General features: G+C 33.3%; 1 protein-coding gene across 1 annotated transcript; it reads right to left on the bottom strand.

Annotated features, from left to right (window-relative positions):
• Nucleotides 1-11,673: 11,673 nt before the first annotated feature.
• Nucleotides 11,674-15,759, bottom strand: LOC110918666. Its single transcript, XM_022162944.2, has 3 exons — nt 15,546-15,759; nt 13,695-13,865; nt 11,674-12,052 (listed from the first exon to the last, which is right to left on the bottom strand). The coding sequence occupies exons 1-3, from the start codon at nt 15,639-15,641 to the stop codon at nt 11,969-11,971; spliced, it is 351 nt and encodes a 116-aa protein (XP_022018636.1). The 5' UTR covers nt 15,642-15,759; the 3' UTR covers nt 11,674-11,968.
• Nucleotides 15,760-17,643: the final 1,884 nt, after the last annotated feature.

Below are 17,643 nucleotides of genomic sequence, written 5' to 3'. Positions count from 1 at the left end.
TGTACTCACTTGAGGGTGCTTAGAAGTCTTGAACAACAACCAAGCAAAGCTAGAGAGATCACGGAATCAAACGGCACCCTATATAGGTAACTATGTAAATAACCGGACCTAAATCGGGAGATCGGATAGAATGAGGTCTTGTAAACCAAATGAGTGTTGGAATTCATGTGATATGGTTTAACAAAGCCTACATACTAAAATGAAACCTAACCTAAGTGCTTTCAACCCGTTACGATCCATTAAGGTAGCTTACGCTACTTTAACGTGTCGTTCGCGCAAACGCGCGTTCGAGACGTCTAACTAGTCCTATGACAAGTATTATATGCCTAAACATGTTTATTTATGTTGCATAATCAGTTATGTGACAAATGTTTGGGTTACATATGCTTAAGATCCAATTATGCATGAAAAGGGCATTTTGGTAATTTACCTAAGGCATATAAACTACCTATCATACAACTACTTAAACTAGGTGACCTTAAGGTATAACCTCGGAAGGTTATTCCCTATGCAACTATGGTCACTAAACATGCTTGGTCAGATCCTAATGATCGACCAAACGGGTCGAGTTCGAAAGTCTAAGCGGTGGTTTAGACCGCTTAACTTACGACTCTAAACAAGCACTAAACTAAAAGTGACGAGCTAAGCATGTTAAAACATGCTTAACTAAGTTAGAAAACAGTTTTTTGATATCAAAACAAAGTGTTTTGATACCAAGAGTAGTTTGGTTGCAAAATACGCTTAAATGCGCATTTTGACCGAAACTACGACTCGTCACTATGCCTAGTCAACGTGGTAATCAGTAGGTATAGTCACAAAGGACCATAACCATCGTGATTACGCTCACGTTGCGAAGTTCAAACGAACTTCTCGTTGACCATCTCGTGGTCAAAGCTGAAAGTCAAACAAAGTTTGACTTTCACACTCGAAAAGCGATAAAAGAACAAAAGAGGACTTACAAAGGGTCCAAAAAGATTTGGTTCCAAGTATTCTCAGGTGGGTAGTGAATAATCACAACCACTTAGAGAAATCTCAGACCAAATGTGTAGAAAATGGAATGAGGGCCATGCTATATATAGTTTTCGCAAAACCGTTAAGATCATTTCTTGGAGAAGAGGGAATGATCTAGGCCTTACAAGTGTTAGAGAATGATTGGGGGACTTGTTCTCCACACAAACCAGCCCATAGCATGAAAAACCATGGATCAAAACCATTGGAACAAGTGGGAATGACCAGATTCAATGTTTCTGCAATTCTAATGTGCTGGGCACTGCTTACGGACCGTAGGCAAAGGTCCATACGGACCGTAAGGGACCTGCAGACCAGCAACTTTCAAAAATGACAGATTTAGCCCCTGAAGCCCCAAACTTGGTTTTCAATGCATTTTTGACACGTTTAAGCCCCGTTAATCCCATTTCAAAGCTCTAAAATGAAGTTAAAGTATACGGAACTTAAAATATGCTCAAAAATATCTCGGATGTCGGCTCGTTTGGTCGTACGGTTGCGTTGTTCGGTTAATTACGACGGAAGTCGTAACGAACGCAAAAAACGATCCAAATTAAGCGACGAATGAAATTTTATCATGCCAAACACTAATATAAAATATTTTAATGCTTACATAAATTTTTGGATGTCCGGATGTATCCAGAACGTAAGATATGCGCGAAAATGCAAACTTATGCACTTTTTGACGCTTTTAGTCCCTGAATGAGCATAAAGTTTATTTTAGCACACTGAACCCCTCAAAGCCTATTTCTAAGATATGTAAAAGATATTTAGGGTGTGTTTAACTTATGATCAAGTTCCGGATTGTTCGTTACAGTACAAATCGGCATACTTTTGCAGTTTGACGAATTTAGTCCCTGTAAGCGAATAAACTTGATTTCGGCATACCAAACCATCCAAAACTTATTTCTAAGTTATGTAAAGGTTATTTAAGGTATGTTAAGCCTATGTCACTATTCCGGAGTGTTTGTTGCATTAAACTGGTTATATTTACGCATCAGATCGCGTATAACCTTCCAGAAAGCGATTTAAAGCCCGAAATCGAACAAGAATTGATATATGCAAATGATATACATATTTTCAAAAATCCCAAGTATGAAACACAAAATTTAATTGGTTTGGTATTTGTTTGACGGTCATAGTGACACAGGTGTCACAACGTGTCATTCATTGAAGGTATCCTCAAATTTATATTTATCTAAATAAATAAATAATAAATTAATATTAAATCTTATCATACTTTAATAAAATGTTATCCTCAAATTTAAATTGTTATTTTAAAATATTTTTAAAACAAATACTTCTCTTATCTACTTATCTTATATTAAATATATAAATAATAAATTAATATTAAATGTTATCCTAATCATTTAAAAACATAACTTTTTTTATTATTTGGTATATAAAATTATGTTTATTCAACTCGAGTAAAACGCGAGGTTTTTAAGGATATAATTTTTTTTTATTATTTAGTAGATTTTTCAACCCAACTATACACGGTTTTTTTTAAAGATACGATGTTTTTAGTATTTAATATACAAAATTACATTTATTTAGGACATAATTTTTTTATTATTTGTTAGATTTTTCAACCTGACTATACACGGGTTTTTTAAAGATACGACGTTTTTAGTATTTAATGTATAAAAATACATTTATTTAATCTGTGTAATACACATGGTTTTTAAAAATATAACTTTTCTTATATCTATTCAACACGTGTAATATACGGGGTTTTAAGGATGTAATTTTTTATTATTTGGTAGATTTATTCAACCCGATTACATACGGGTTTTTTTAAAGATACGACGTTTTTAGTATTTAGTATACAAAATTACATTTATTTAATCTGTGTAATACACATGATTTTTAAAAATATAGTTTTTTATTATTTGATATATAAAATTACATTTATTTAACCCGTACAATATATAAGGTTCATAAAGATATAAGTTTTTATTATTTAATATATAAAATTATTATTTAATATATAAAATTATATTTATTCAACACGTGTAATACACAGGGTTCTAACCTAGTTAATATCATAAAAAGACGCTTTTTGCTATGACGATTTAACCATGCTAAGAATTTCAAATTGTGTTGGTACACAACCCTCTCTCCATCTATTTATCGATTAAATAAGAGATTTTGGTAACAAAAGGTAGGGTTCCTTATCGGAAAAATAGTAAGTTAAAGAGCATGGTTTAGTAGAAAGGGTTGTATACTTTCTTATTGATTGAAAACTATGAATTAAAATATAAGTTCTCAATGAAGATATAAATAAACTACTATAATAAAAGAAACCAACTTTTGGACACGTGTCATTGAAGGTATCCTCAAATTTATATTTATCTAAATAAATAAATAATAAATTAATATTAAATCTTATCATACTTTAATAAAATATTATCCTCAAATCTAAATTGTTAATTTAATACATTTTTAAAACAAATACCTCTCTTATCTACTTATCTTATATTAAATATATAAATAATAAATTATATTAAATGTTATCCTAATTATTTAAAAACATAACTTTTCTTATTATTTGGTATACAAAATTATGTTTATTCAACTCGAGTAAAACGCGAGGTTTTTAAGGATATAATTTTTTTTATTATTTAGTAGATTTTTCAACCCAACTACACACGGTTTTGTTTTAAAGATACGGCGTTTTTAGTATTTAATATACAAAATTACATTTATTTAGGACATATTTTTTTTTTATTATTTGTTAGATTTTTCAACCCGACTATACACGGGTTTTTTAAAGATACGACGTTTTTAGTATTTAATGTACAAAAATAAATTTATTTAATCTGTGTAATACACATGGTTTTTAAAGATATAACTTTTTTTATATATATTCAACACGTGTAATATACGAGGTTTTTAAGGATGTAATTTTTTATTATTTGGTAGATTTATTCAACCCGATTAGATACGGGTTTTTTTTAAAGATACAACGTTTTTAGTATTTAGTATACAAAATTACATTTATTTAATCTGTGTAATACACATGATTTTTAAAGATATAATTTTTTATTATTTGATATATAAAATTGCATTTATTTAGCCCGTACAATATATAAGTTTCATAAAGATGTAAGTTTTTATTTATTAATATAGAGTTAATTACACCGTTAGTCCCTGTGATTTATAGAAAATAACAAGATCAGGTATCAATAGTTTAAAGTCACACTTTGAGGTACCAACTTTTCATTTTGTAACATGTTTGGGTATCAACACTAACTTTTATTAAGTTTTTTGTCTAACTCATGGGTATTTCAGTCTTTTTATATCTACGGGATAATTTTACTCTTTTATAAAGTGAATGGACCATTATGTAAACCATGGGACTAATTTTACTCTTTTATATGTAAAAACACAGACCAGAGGGAAAGGGGAACAATCAAGATGTCGATTTGGGTTCTAGGGTTTACGAGGAGAAATGTCGATGTAGCCCCCTTAAATATAGCGAACCGATTGAAGGGTTTTTAACAAAAATAAAAAAAAACGAAATCTAGAAAGAAAGAGATGTTTGGATGAAGCAGCGGTTGTCGATTTAGGGTAGACGGGATTGTTTAATCGATTGAGGTTTTTTTTTTATTTGGGGGATGGCAATTACTGGTGGTTAACACTTAACAGGGTGTTAGGTCAACATATTATATATCAGATCAAGTTTTACTTTAGTCAACAGAATGAGACATGCAATTGATCATGTGATCGGTGCTTCTTGCCTACAAAGAAAGGTTTTATTAGTCTGCGTAATTGTATGTTCATCCATGTCCTTGTTCACATAGGTATATAGAAAGATGTGAGATTAACTTCTAGACCCAACCAGAGTCATGTGCTTAAAGGTGTACTTGAGAAAGTAGGCGTTGAACCACAAGTGCAGAGATTGGTAAATAATTTTGATATATCAAAGTAAAATAGTAAATAAGTTTGATTTGTTTTTCCATTTACAGGAAAGAAAAAGGAAGAAATCAAGTTGAAAGATTTATCGATTACATATATCAAATAGGATGATGAGGTATACTAAATATATAACAGGGTGTATATAATATATAATTATAGAGTAATTACAGAAACGGTCCTTAAAGTAAAATAAAAAGTTAATTACAAAAGTGGTCCCTGTAGTTGTAAAAGGGTATTTTCGTAATTTCACTTAAATTTAACATAAAAGTTAACAAAAGTTAGTGTTAATACCTCATGTTGTTACAAAATAAAAAGTTAGGGGCTGTTTGGCAACATCTGAATCAATAAGTGCTGAATGAATAAGAGGTCTGAATGGGTAAGAGGCTCTAAACCAGTAAATGCTGAACTAGTAAAGTGGCGTTTGGTTACACATCTGAATGACTGTGTAAAATAACATTTTTACCCCTTTTAATTAAAAAAATCATTTTATAAACATAATTAAAAAAACCAAAATTTACCCAACCATTTCTTCATATGTGCAGCCATCTTTCTTCATTTTATAAACCATCTTTCTCTCTCTCTACCTAACCATTTCTTCATATGTGCAGCCAGAGTCCCTCCACCATCAACACCACCGTCGCCACTGCAATTGAACACCAAGCAACCACACAAGGTCCGGCAACGATGACTGAGAGTCCGGTGGTGGCCGGTGGGATTTTTCCGACTGTGGCGTCGCCGCGTATGGCGGCGGAGGTAACTTTCCGGCAAATTTTTCAGAGCCAAACACCCTTACCCCCCCTAAATTGGAACTGGCCTCCGATTCCCCTATCATCATACACGATCAGTTTTACCCCTATATCTTTTTCACCCGAAATGACGGTGATGGTGGCGGCGGCGGTGGTTCGGAGGGGGAGAACAAGATTCCGGCGGAGGGTGGTGAGCCCAGGGTGAAAAGGAAGATGAAGACTGCCTTTCAGTTGGAGATTCTTGAGAAAACTTTGCTGGTATGTAAAGTACTTTTCTTTTTGATTATCTTGGTTTTGGTTGAATTTTTGGTAAGTTTGTTGCTTGATTTGATCTGTGGAAAAGAATGAAGGGGAGCGGCGCATTGTTTGATGGAGTTGCTGTAAAGAATTGAGGGAGAAGGGTATTGAAGTCTAATGTTTCATTCAGCTGTGGGTCAGACTCATTCCCATGTATGACCCGATCAGAGGCTAGTAAGAGGCTGGGTAAGTATTAAGAGGGATGAAACAAACAATCTGAAATCTGACCCGGTCAGACATAAGGTAATAAGAGCCTATTAAGAGGCAAACAAACAGGGCCTTAGAACCTCAAAGTGTGATTTTAAACTATTAATACCTAATCTTGTTATTTTCTATAAACCACAGGGACTAACGGTGTAATTAACTCTTTAATATATAAAATTATATTTATTCAACACGTGTAATACACAGGGTTCTAACCTAGTTAATATCATAAAAAGACGCTTTTTGCTATGACGATTTAACCATACTAAGAATTTCAAATTGTGTTGGTACACAACCCTCTCTCCATCTATTTGTCGATTAAATAAGAGATTTTGGTAACAAAAGGTAGGGTTCCTTATCGGAAAAATAGTAAGTTAAAGAGCATGGTTTGGTAGAAAGGGTTGTATACTTTCTTATTGATTGAAAACTATGAATTAAAATATAACTTCTCAATGAAGATATAAATAAACTACTATAATAAAAGAAACCAACTTTTAGACACGTGTCATTGAAGGTATCCTCAAATTTATATTTATCTAAATAAATAAATAAATAATAAATTAATATTAAATCTTATCATACTTTAATAAAATATTATCCTCAAATCTAAATTGTTAATTTAATATATTTTTAAAACAAATACCTCTCTTATCTACTTATCTTATATTAAATATATAAATAATAAATTAATATTAAATGTTATCCTAATTATTTAAAAACATAACTTTTTTTTTATTATTTGGTATACAAAATTATGTTTATTCAACTCGAGTAAAACACGAGGTTTTTAAGGATATAATTTTTTTTTATTATTTGGTAGATTTTTCAACCCAACTATACACGGTTTTTTTTAAGATACGACGTTTTTAGTATTTAATATACAAAATTACATTTATTTAGGACATATTTTTTTATTATTTGTTAGATTTTTCAACCCGACTATACACGGTTTTTTTTAAAGATACGACGTTTTTAGTATTTAATGTACAAAAATGCATTTATTTAATCTGTGTAATACACATGGTTTTTAAAGATATAACTTTTTTTTATATCTATTCAACACATGTAATATACGGGGTTTTTAAGGATGTAATTTTTTATTATTTGATAGATTTATTCAACCCCATTATATACAGGTTTTTTTAAAGATACGACGTTTTTAGTATTTAGTATACAAAATTACATTTATTTAATCTGTGTAATACACATGATTTTTAAAGATATAACTTTTTTATTATTTGATATATAAAATTACATTTATTTAACCCATACAATATATAAGGTTCATAAAGATATAAGTTTTTATTATCTAATATATAAAATTACATTTATTCAACCCGTATAATACACGGGGTTCTAACCTAGTTAATATCATAAAAAAGACGCTTTTTGCTATGATGACTTAACCATGCTAAGAATTTCAAATTGTGTTGGTACACAACCCTCTCTCCATCTATTTGTCGATTAAATAAGAGATTTTGGTAACAAAAGGTAGGGTTCCTTATCAGAAAAATAGTAAGTTAAAGAGCATGGTTTGGTAGAAAGGGTTGTATACTTTCTTATTGATTGAAAACTATGAATTAAAATATAAGTTCTCAATGAAGATATAAATAAACTACTATAATAAAAGAAACCAACTTTTGGACACGTGTCATTGAATGTATCCTCGAATTTATATTTATCTAAATAAATAAATAATAAATTAATATTAAATTTTATCATACTTTAATAAAATATTATCCTCAAATCTAAATTGTTAATTTAATATATTTTTAAAACAAATACCTCTCTTATCTACCTATCTTATATTAAATATATAAATAATAAATGAATATTAAATGTTATCCTAATTATTTAAAAACATAACTTTTTTTTTATTATTTGGTATACAAAATTATGTTTATTCAACTCAAATAAAACGCGGGGTTTTTAAGGATATAATTTTTTTTTATTATTTGGTAGATTTTTTAACCCAACTATACACGTTTTTTTAAAGATACGACGTTTTTAGTATTTAATATACAAAATTACATTTATTTAGGACATAATTTTTTATTATTTGTTAGATTTTTCAACCCGACTATACACGAGTTTTTTTAAAGATACGACGTTTTTAGTATTTAATGTACAAAAATACATTTATTTAATCTGTGTAATACACATGGTTTTTAAAGATATAACTTTTTTTTATATCTATTCAACACGCGTAATATACGGGGTTTTTAAGGATGTAATTTTTTATTATTTGGTAGATTTATTCAACCCAATTATATACGGGTTTTTTTTAAAAGATACGGCGTTTTTAGTATTTAGTATACATAATTACATTTATTTAATCTGTGTAATACACATGATTTTTAAAGATATAACTTTTTTATTATTTGATATATAAAATTACATTTATTTAACCCGTACAATATATAAGGTTCATAAAGATATAAGTTTTTATTATTTAATATATAAAATTATATTTATTCAACTCGTGTAATACACGAGGTTCTAACCTAGTTAATATCATAAAAAGACGCTTATTGCTATGACGATTTAACCATGCTAAGAATTTCAAATTGTGTTGGTACACAACCCTCTCTCCATCTATTTGTCGATTAAACAAGAGATTTTGGTAACAAAAGGTAGGGTTCCTTATCAGAAAAATAGCAAGTTAAAGAGTATGGTTTGGTAGAAAGGGTTGTATACTTTCTCATTGATTGAAAACTATGAATTAAAATATAAGTTCTCAATGAAGATATAAATAAACTATCACTTATATATCATTAGAGGGCCTAGCTGGCTAGTACTAAGGGAGGAAAATGATACAATGTCATGTCATTTTCATCCTCATGTACCATAGAACTACCGAAACACTGGTGACGCCAACCCACAAGTACCTTAAAACTATGGACCCCACCATTTTAGTCCACCTACCAATCATACACCCTAAAGAGATGGACTCCACCTCCTCAAACCGTAAACTCTCCAAACAATCACCGCAACATGTTGTCGTGTAAACTACCCTAAGAGCAACCCTAGGGAGGTGACGATTGTGTTGCCTAGCCATTATTTATTGCGAAGTTCATAAATGCTAAGATAAATATTGAATTCCACCATGATTGTTGGTAAATAGCGGTAGGCTTTATTCAAATATGTTGCACCTAAATTTCAAGCCATCTATACTATAGATGCTAGATAAATCCAAACGTAAATCATGACATTCACTAAGGGGCATGAGCACCTAACTTGTTTACATGGCTGGTTCAATCTTTTTGGAGGCTCAAAATGAAATAAAAATCAGGGCCCTTTCCAAAAAAGTAACATTTTTAAGTAACATTTTTAATCGACTAAGTCATACTTTTGGTTTTGATTTGATATAAAAATATAGAAAGAAATTAACATTAACAAAACATATAGAAGATGAACTCCAAACTTAAAAAAAGGTTTCAAACATAACCCTCCTACACTACCTCAATAGACTTTAGAACTATTTCTTCTTCAACTTACCAAACATTAGCAAACATAGAAACTTTTGTGGGAGTAGAGAGCCATGTCCACTTAAAAAGCATAAAAAATATCAATTAAAACACTAAACTTCATGGAATCGAACCACTGTATTAACAAAGACTATTGGGATTCCTTACCACTACAACACAACACTATTGTTAGTATATATCATCAAATTAAATATTAACTAGATGGGAACCCTGCCGCGTTGCGGGCGGGGGCTTACAAATTAAGGCGTAACGTATACAAATGCTAGATAGAAGCCAACCCGCATTGCAATGGAGAAGGTTAAATAACACTAAGGAGTAGCCATGTAAAACCTATGACAATACAAATGTCATTGAACTTCTACATCTTTTTTTTCATGGTCCCTTGGTAATAACCCTTCTTAAACTGAACATGTGCTTCCATCTACTTTGCACTCTCCAATGGTCTACCTTCAAACTACACAAAACTTTGTTACAATAAGTGCACGTTATTTTGGGTTTATATCTCTTTCATACAGGTAAAATCCTTGTGCTATGGTTTGTCTTATTCAAACTTAATTTCAGGAATTTAGGTGATAAAACTTCAATATAAACTGAAACATAAATCAGAACATAGGAAACTAAATGTACTTGTGTTATTGTAAGAGCTTATCGTTTCCTTGGTGACATGGAATCAAGCGATGATCTTCTTACAAATGAAGCAGCGGCTTGAGATTGAGATTTGGGATTTGACGTTTGCGCGCTGAAACTATCAAAGAAAGAAAAAAGGCCGGATTATTTTCACAAATTAGTTATGTTTCAAGAATAAAGAACTCAAAATTGCACAAATATCAATATTCAAATATTTAATATTTGGGTTTGTTAAGGATGATAAAACCCTTGTACTCTTGGAACCTAGGCTATGACGTGAATTAAAAGGATATGCGTATACCATACAATCAAAATTAGCATCCCACTAAGCCCTAAACATTATGCATTGAACACCCCCATAAGGCGTCCGTTAGTCAAGGTCACTTAATGGGATGCTTTACTGTCTAAGCATTGGCATAATTAGAATATTGGATTAAGCATCTTTTCTCAACTTATGCTCTTCAAGCGATTTCCTACAACTTGGGGGTATTTTTTTTATTCCTTAACTGCTAAGTGGAACAATAAATTTAGTCGTCCAAAAAAATGTGTGATTTCTAATAAAGTGTCATCGATGACTTCTTCATGTGGCAAAAAATATAATTTGTAATTTATACATAAAATGAGTCACACACCTAAGCATTACAGGCCACATCTCAAAATGATATATCGTGACAACTGAAGTATGAAATTTCAAATTTGGAATAACATAAAATACTCACGGGTCGAAATTGCACTTTCCATGATTGAGCCCCAAAAAAGAGAAGTTTGTTGTTGAGGCATGCCTTGAGCTTGTGTTGAAAATGTCGGGTTGGGAGGTGATGTAAAGTGGGGATGCTACTGGTGTTGGGCCTTCATATACATCGGCGCCACATCCTCTTCAACCCTTTCACGCCCTTCGTTAACGCCACCAACATGGGCTCACGCCTCCGGTGCTAAAAAAGGTGATCCGCGTTAGCCATGACTTGGCTGTTAACACTACCGGCATTATTCCATAACAACCGACCTTAGAATACACGTAATATAACTATCATTTTTTTTTTATTTTTTGGCTTCTTCTAAACTCGTAAATCAAACACATATATCTAGCTTAGATTAAATGATTAATAACAGAAATTAAAACACGAGGATGAGTAAATTTTAGTGCTAACAGCTACAAAAGTAATTCTACTCAATGATCAATACCAAATTCTGTGTTAAACAACATTAAAAGGAATGACTGAACACATACAGCCCCTGAACTTATATAAAACGACTGAAGAGCCCTTGAAACTTTTACAAAACCAAGCAGCCCTTATTGTTATAGTATTTTTATTTTATTGTTACTACTATTAAAGCTTTGGCTTATACCATTACTAACCAGATCCTAATTCTTGTGGCAAGTTGGGTAGAAAATACAAACTTGAATTACCCGAACTAAACGACCAAGTTTTTAGTATATCAATGGGTGAACTGGCCCAAATTACACACACGTCTACGGGTATAACTAAAAGATTTGAGCCATTCTGACAAAAATAAGTTAAAGAAATCAAATTCAACTTAAATAACAAAGGCTCAGTTTGAAACAATGCATGGAACAACTGTTGGCAGTTGGTTCACCTGCAAAACAGCCAGCCCGACATACGTCTTTCTGACAACCTGCCATTTATCTTCTGAGGCTAAATGATAAAGAAAATGAAGCTTTCAATCCTTGTTCGTTTTCTCTTCTACACTTGACTTACTAAGTATGAATACACCAACTACAATGAGTAGGGCACCTGCAAACCACTGATGAAATATAATAATTAGAATCTGTTGAAAGTTAATTCAACCTGCCAGCCCGACATGATTGTCTTCGATATGGTCATTTTGAAAAAAAAAAAAAAAATAGAAACAATTTCATCTGTCCAAGGTTTAAAAGAACGGAAACGAATTTCGAGGCGTTTTCCCTTCGCCTCACGAGGCGTAAGCCTCGAGGCGAAACGAGACGTAAGGCCGAGGCAGTATTAATAAATAAATATAAAATTTATATATTATAAAAATAATAATACTAACTAATTTCATCATCAGATTCATCAAAATCATCAAAAACACACTTAAAAAAGACATGAAATGCTTGAAACTGACACAAAAAGTCAAAAACATCAAAAACAACTATCAAAATCCCCTGAGGCGCAGCTTTCTTAGCGCCTCAGCCGCTCTGACTCATTTTTTGGCCGTTTTGCCTTGAGGCGCACGCCTCAAAGGTTTTTTAAAACCATGAATCTGTCCCATCACATGAATAGCCATAGTTGTCAATAGCGATTGCTATAGCACGCTACGTAGCGTATAGGTATAGTGTCACTATTAGGGCTGTAGCAATGCATAGCGAGAGTAGCGACACTTTAGTTTTTATTTTTTTATTTTTATGTTTTTTTAATATAAATAGCAATTAAATATAGCTATAAAATAGCTGGATTTTAGGTTTTTTGTTAAATATACATGTAAAATAGCATATATACCAGGGTATTTTGATATAATATACATATAAAATATTTTAAATTTTTTTCTAGTGTATCGCTATTCGCTATGTAGCATATAGGTACCTTATAGCTATTTGTCGCTATTCGCCATTAACAACTATGTGAATAGCAATGTTTGATTTGACATATAGTAGAAGTAAAATGTATGACCATATCTAAAATGCCCTTCATTTAAGGGAAATACAACAATCTTGTGAAAGTGAAACCAAATCAATACCATACCATCAGTATGTCCCAAAGTCCAAATGGTGTTGACCCGTAACGTAAGCAGAAGATTGTGTTCATCAGGGTCATTTTTCTAACGTTTGGGCCGTGTATATTATCTGAACCATTCGTTTTATAACTACGGGTCCAAGTGGGTGGAATTCAGTAAGACTGTGGTTTTGGTTATGAGTTTTTGAATCTTAAAATCACGAATCAGTTTAAGAATAACAAGTTAGAGACAGGGATTTCCAGCTCTGATGACCCAAAACACAACATGAAAATAATCAGGGCGTGCTTGAGTTGACCTGTTTAGCCCGTTTAGTTAAACCAGACTGGAGTGACCCATTAACCCATTTATGACTCATGTAACCCATTTTGTTACACCCACCAGCTTGGCATGTTTAGATAAATGGGTCGTGTACACGATTTTAAGTGTGTGCGGGTTAGGGTTGATGTTTTAACACGAATAAAGGCAGTGTCTAGGTTCGACACCCCAAGATAAAAACATTTGCTTCCAAGCCTTTCACCTTTTTCATATTCAGGCTGCGTAACTTTGATACCAAGACACATACTTTGTATGTTAACTAAGAATCTGAAGTCAAATTAGCGACGTACCAACCAAAACTATGAAATGAAAACGAATCAGATCCGATTCGCGTATAGTTGTAATGGCGTCAACAACAGAGCAAAGTTGATATATGTACCTTGGGTGACAATGGTTCCTCAAAGAGGAAAAATCCAGCCAAACCGGAAGAAAGGAAGTTGGTTGCAAAGTTGGTTACGGTAGCTTGCAGAGAAGAGAGAGCTTTCAAGCTATTCACATAGCATCCCCACATCATTACATTGAACAACATAACCATACCATACCTAATAAGCTGTTAAATGAAGAAAAACAATGTGTATTAGTTGCATACACATTCATTTTTAAACCATATTATTTGCTTTAATCGAACATTGTGACACTGACAAACCCTAAACCCATAACCCCTAAACTAACAAAATTACTACTTATCTAGGTTATAATGTAGCTGTGTGGTTTCAACGTACAGATAGCGGTGTTCATCGATTCGGATATCTGTTTATTTGATATTAAAATTCCAAACCAATCTGAAAAACCGAACCGATTTTAACCAACTAAACCAATTTATTTGGTTTGGTTATCCACTTAAACCGGATTTTATTCAGTTTATCCTTATAAGCAAGATTTGTGGAACCGATAACCAAACTGAAAAGTGAAAACCAAACAAGCAATTCGTATACGGTTAGGAAGCGAACCGAATAACCGAAAAAATTTGTGCACCCATGAACATATGAACCTCTTACACCCTTGTTTTTAAAAGAGAGAAGCGCACAAAAGCGACAAGATCTAAACCGAGGCGCAGATAATTATATACTTTTGTATACATCTACTATAGGTTTCTAGAATCATATACCCAATATTCAGAGACAAGTAAGCTTATATATGTTTTAATATGGAAATTACATACACATACAACCTGAAAACAATGATGTACAACAACCTGCTGCACAAAAATATGGAAAATACAAGAGGCGTCATCTTTTTGCGAAAAAATCGCGCGCTTTTTTAAACCAAGCTTACACCAACAAATCATATTATACAGCAGAAGTGCATATCCAGAATTCATTGTTAGACCGTGCGTAATCGTTCGGAATGGGGCGTTTTTAACCCCCAAAACGCCCAATCCACGCCCGAGCTCGGCCCCCAGGGGCGTTTTTCAACCTAAATTGGCATTTGGCGTTGTATTTTCCACGCCTTGCCCCTTTTCTTGTGTCCAATCACCTTTATTTTCCTTTTGTAAAACCAATCAGATTTTTTTGATGTTTTTTTATTTAATTTTAGAGTAAACTGCCATTTTGGTCCCTGAGGTTTGGTCACTTTTGCCACTTTATCAGTTGATTTCATTAATTTAATTAATAATGTGTTATAATAAAGTTATATTGACCGTTTTACCCCTGAGAAAAAGGACAAAATAACAGGATTTTATTAGTCAAATATTAGTTGATTTCATTTTTGGACCAAAATGGCAATAAAAGTGAATCCACATGGACCCAGATTTAAAAGGTTTGAGTTTCGGACTAAAGTGGCAAAAGTGACCAAATCTCAGGGACCAAAATGGCAGTTTACTCTTAATATTATTACACACATAATACCCCACAATGCCCACAATGCCTACATCTCCACTACACCCATTTTAGAAAACGGCCCATTGCTCACTAGACTGCCACATGACGCAAAACACCCAAGGGTGGGGTGTTAACCACTACACATGGTCTTAGTAGCCAGATCAGTCCCTAGGGTTTTGAAATGCGTAGATGATGGGGAAACATATAAGAGCTAAACTAAACCTCTGTTGTTCAAAAAACTAAAGTAAACAAACTTCCGAGTGGAAATCGTAATGAATATATGTGAGTAGGCGATCTGATCATTAGCTATCTAATACGGCATTTGCAATAAAACTAAAAGTCGATTAACTTTAAATTTTCTGGATTAGGGTTCCGATGGGGAATGAATAAAAATGATATGATGATGGTACCTGAGGGGTGATGAATTTGGCGGAAATAGCGGCAAAGGCGGCATTGAGTCCGGCTGAAACCGCCCAACCGTACCCTTTCTTCTTGCTCACCGCCATCGAACCTTCGCAAAATGGTTTCCGTTTAACTAACAAACAACTGAACAAGTAATTGGTTTCCTCGTCTCATCCCGGTGTTTTTTTTTTCTTTCTCTTGCTTGTCACGTCTCATTTCTTAGTATTGTATTTCTTAACTACGAAGGCGTTCAAATCTTTTTAGAGTTTGGTTTGCAGGAATTCAATGAAGTTCAAGGGGGTGTTTGGAATTCTTTCTCAAAATGACTTATTATGATAAATGACTTATTATTATGATGCATGAGGCAAGGGTATTTTAAGATACTCAAAAAATAAGAACCCCCCTTTATTTATAGAAAAACACCTAAAATAAGGGTAGTTTAGTCTTTTAAACACTATTTATTTTTTAGCCCCTAAATTTATTACACTTAAATCCCTAAGGTTTTAACAAAATTACAGATAATATAGTTACAATTCACCCCTCCATAACAAACTTATATTTTTTTTACTGATTCTTGACATATCTTATAAACTATAATGTTTAAAAAAAATCCAAAGATAGCATGACGACCTACACATTTTTGTCGGCGTTTCGGTAGTTGTCTTGTTCAATATCGACACAGGGATTAAAAGGTACAAGTAGATAATGCTTTAATGTATAAGTGATTGATGTGTGTAAAATACAACATATAAATCACATCAATTAAGGCATAAAACTAACCCTTTTTAAGTACTAATGTTGGAAAAAGAGTGTTTTTGTCTTTCTTTTGTATTTTCAGGATGAAATGAGCTCAAATTCACAAAAGAAACAAAAAGACAACTAATTCTAGCATAAATACAAGAAAAGGAATAAAAGTAGACTGCCCGGACCCTCAACAGCATCCTCCAAGGCAAAGAAGAGAAAGCAGAAGTCTGAACACGCCCCGTGCCCAGCCAGCACGGGGCCGTGCCCAAGAAGCAGCATAAAAGACAAACTTATAGAAGCTTCCATTGCCCACCACGGGGCCGTGTCCAGCGGGCACGGGGGCGTGGTGAAAGTACAGCAGGCGCATTAATTGTAATTGCGAATTACAATTAATGAGGAGAGAGAATGTCAGACGGGCACGGGGGCGTGTCCAGCGGACACGGGGCCGTGCTCAGCCTTCTGTTCAGCCTATAAATAGGAGTGCTTGGTTTCATTCCATCTCATCCCTTGGCACACCACCTCTCTCACACTTCATCCACCACCCACCACCACCATAACACCATCATCCACCACCATCATCCATTGTCCATCGTAGAGTGTGTGAGTCGTCTCGGGATCCAAGATTGATCGTAAGAGTTCTTGACAATCAAGGCCATGTTTGCCTAAGTCTCTTACATCACTTGGTGAAGACAATTGTTTAGTATAATACTTTTTATTTTTAATCTTTTGCACTTTTTATTTGGTTTTGTATTAATGACTTTAATAACTAGTTGCTTATGTTGAAGGTGATCTTTCCTTATCGTTTGTCCGTGGTGTCTTGGCATTATTTTACTGTCTATATAAAATAAAAGATTTTCACCATTCATATCTCCACGGTCTATATGGAGGTATGTTGGCTACCTGGTCGGGGGTTAAGGGAACGGTTTGGTAAAGGTCTTGCCCTTGTTCAGCGTTTAGAGGTCCTGCTTGGGACCTGAGTCAAATTTAGTAGGATCTCCTTCAATGCCCATAGGTATTGGATGGCGGGGATCCAAACTCTTTGACCCCCTCATAAGTTAACTACTATTAATACTATAACCCGGCTATTTAGGACTGTATCCCTGCTGACTCAGACTACTTAGCCGAGGGTAACGTCACCGCCGAAAGCGGGGCCTACCACAATTTGCATTAATAACTTAATTCATTATCTTTCAATAATCCGACCCTTTAGGATTGTATCCTTGCTGACTCAAACTACTGGGTTGAGGGTGACGTCGCCTTCAAAAGAGGGGCCTGCTACAATAACTAAGATAATCTCTTAAACAAGTGCAAAAGTGCGAAAATAATCAAAGGTTATACTAATACACGTGTCGGATCCAAGTG

The sequence above is a fragment of the Helianthus annuus genome, chromosome 2 (genome assembly GCF_002127325.2).
Source record: "Helianthus annuus cultivar XRQ/B chromosome 2, HanXRQr2.0-SUNRISE, whole genome shotgun sequence".
NCBI classification, from domain to species: domain Eukaryota; kingdom Viridiplantae; phylum Streptophyta; class Magnoliopsida; order Asterales; family Asteraceae; genus Helianthus; species Helianthus annuus.
This window is presented reverse-complemented; position numbering and strand designations above follow the sequence as displayed.

Coding starts and splice junctions, on each gene's coding strand:
- LOC110918666 (XM_022162944.2), bottom strand. CDS start 15,641: ATGGCGGTGAGCAAGAAGAAAGGGTACGGTTGGGCGGTTTCAGCCGGA. Junction 13,866..15,545: donor CCAAATTCATCACCCCTCAG/GTACCATCATCA, acceptor TTCATTTAACAG/CTTATTAGGTATGGTATGGT. Junction 12,053..13,694: donor AGGAACCATTGTCACCCAAG/GTACATATATCA, acceptor ATATTTCATCAG/TGGTTTGCAGGTGCCCTACT.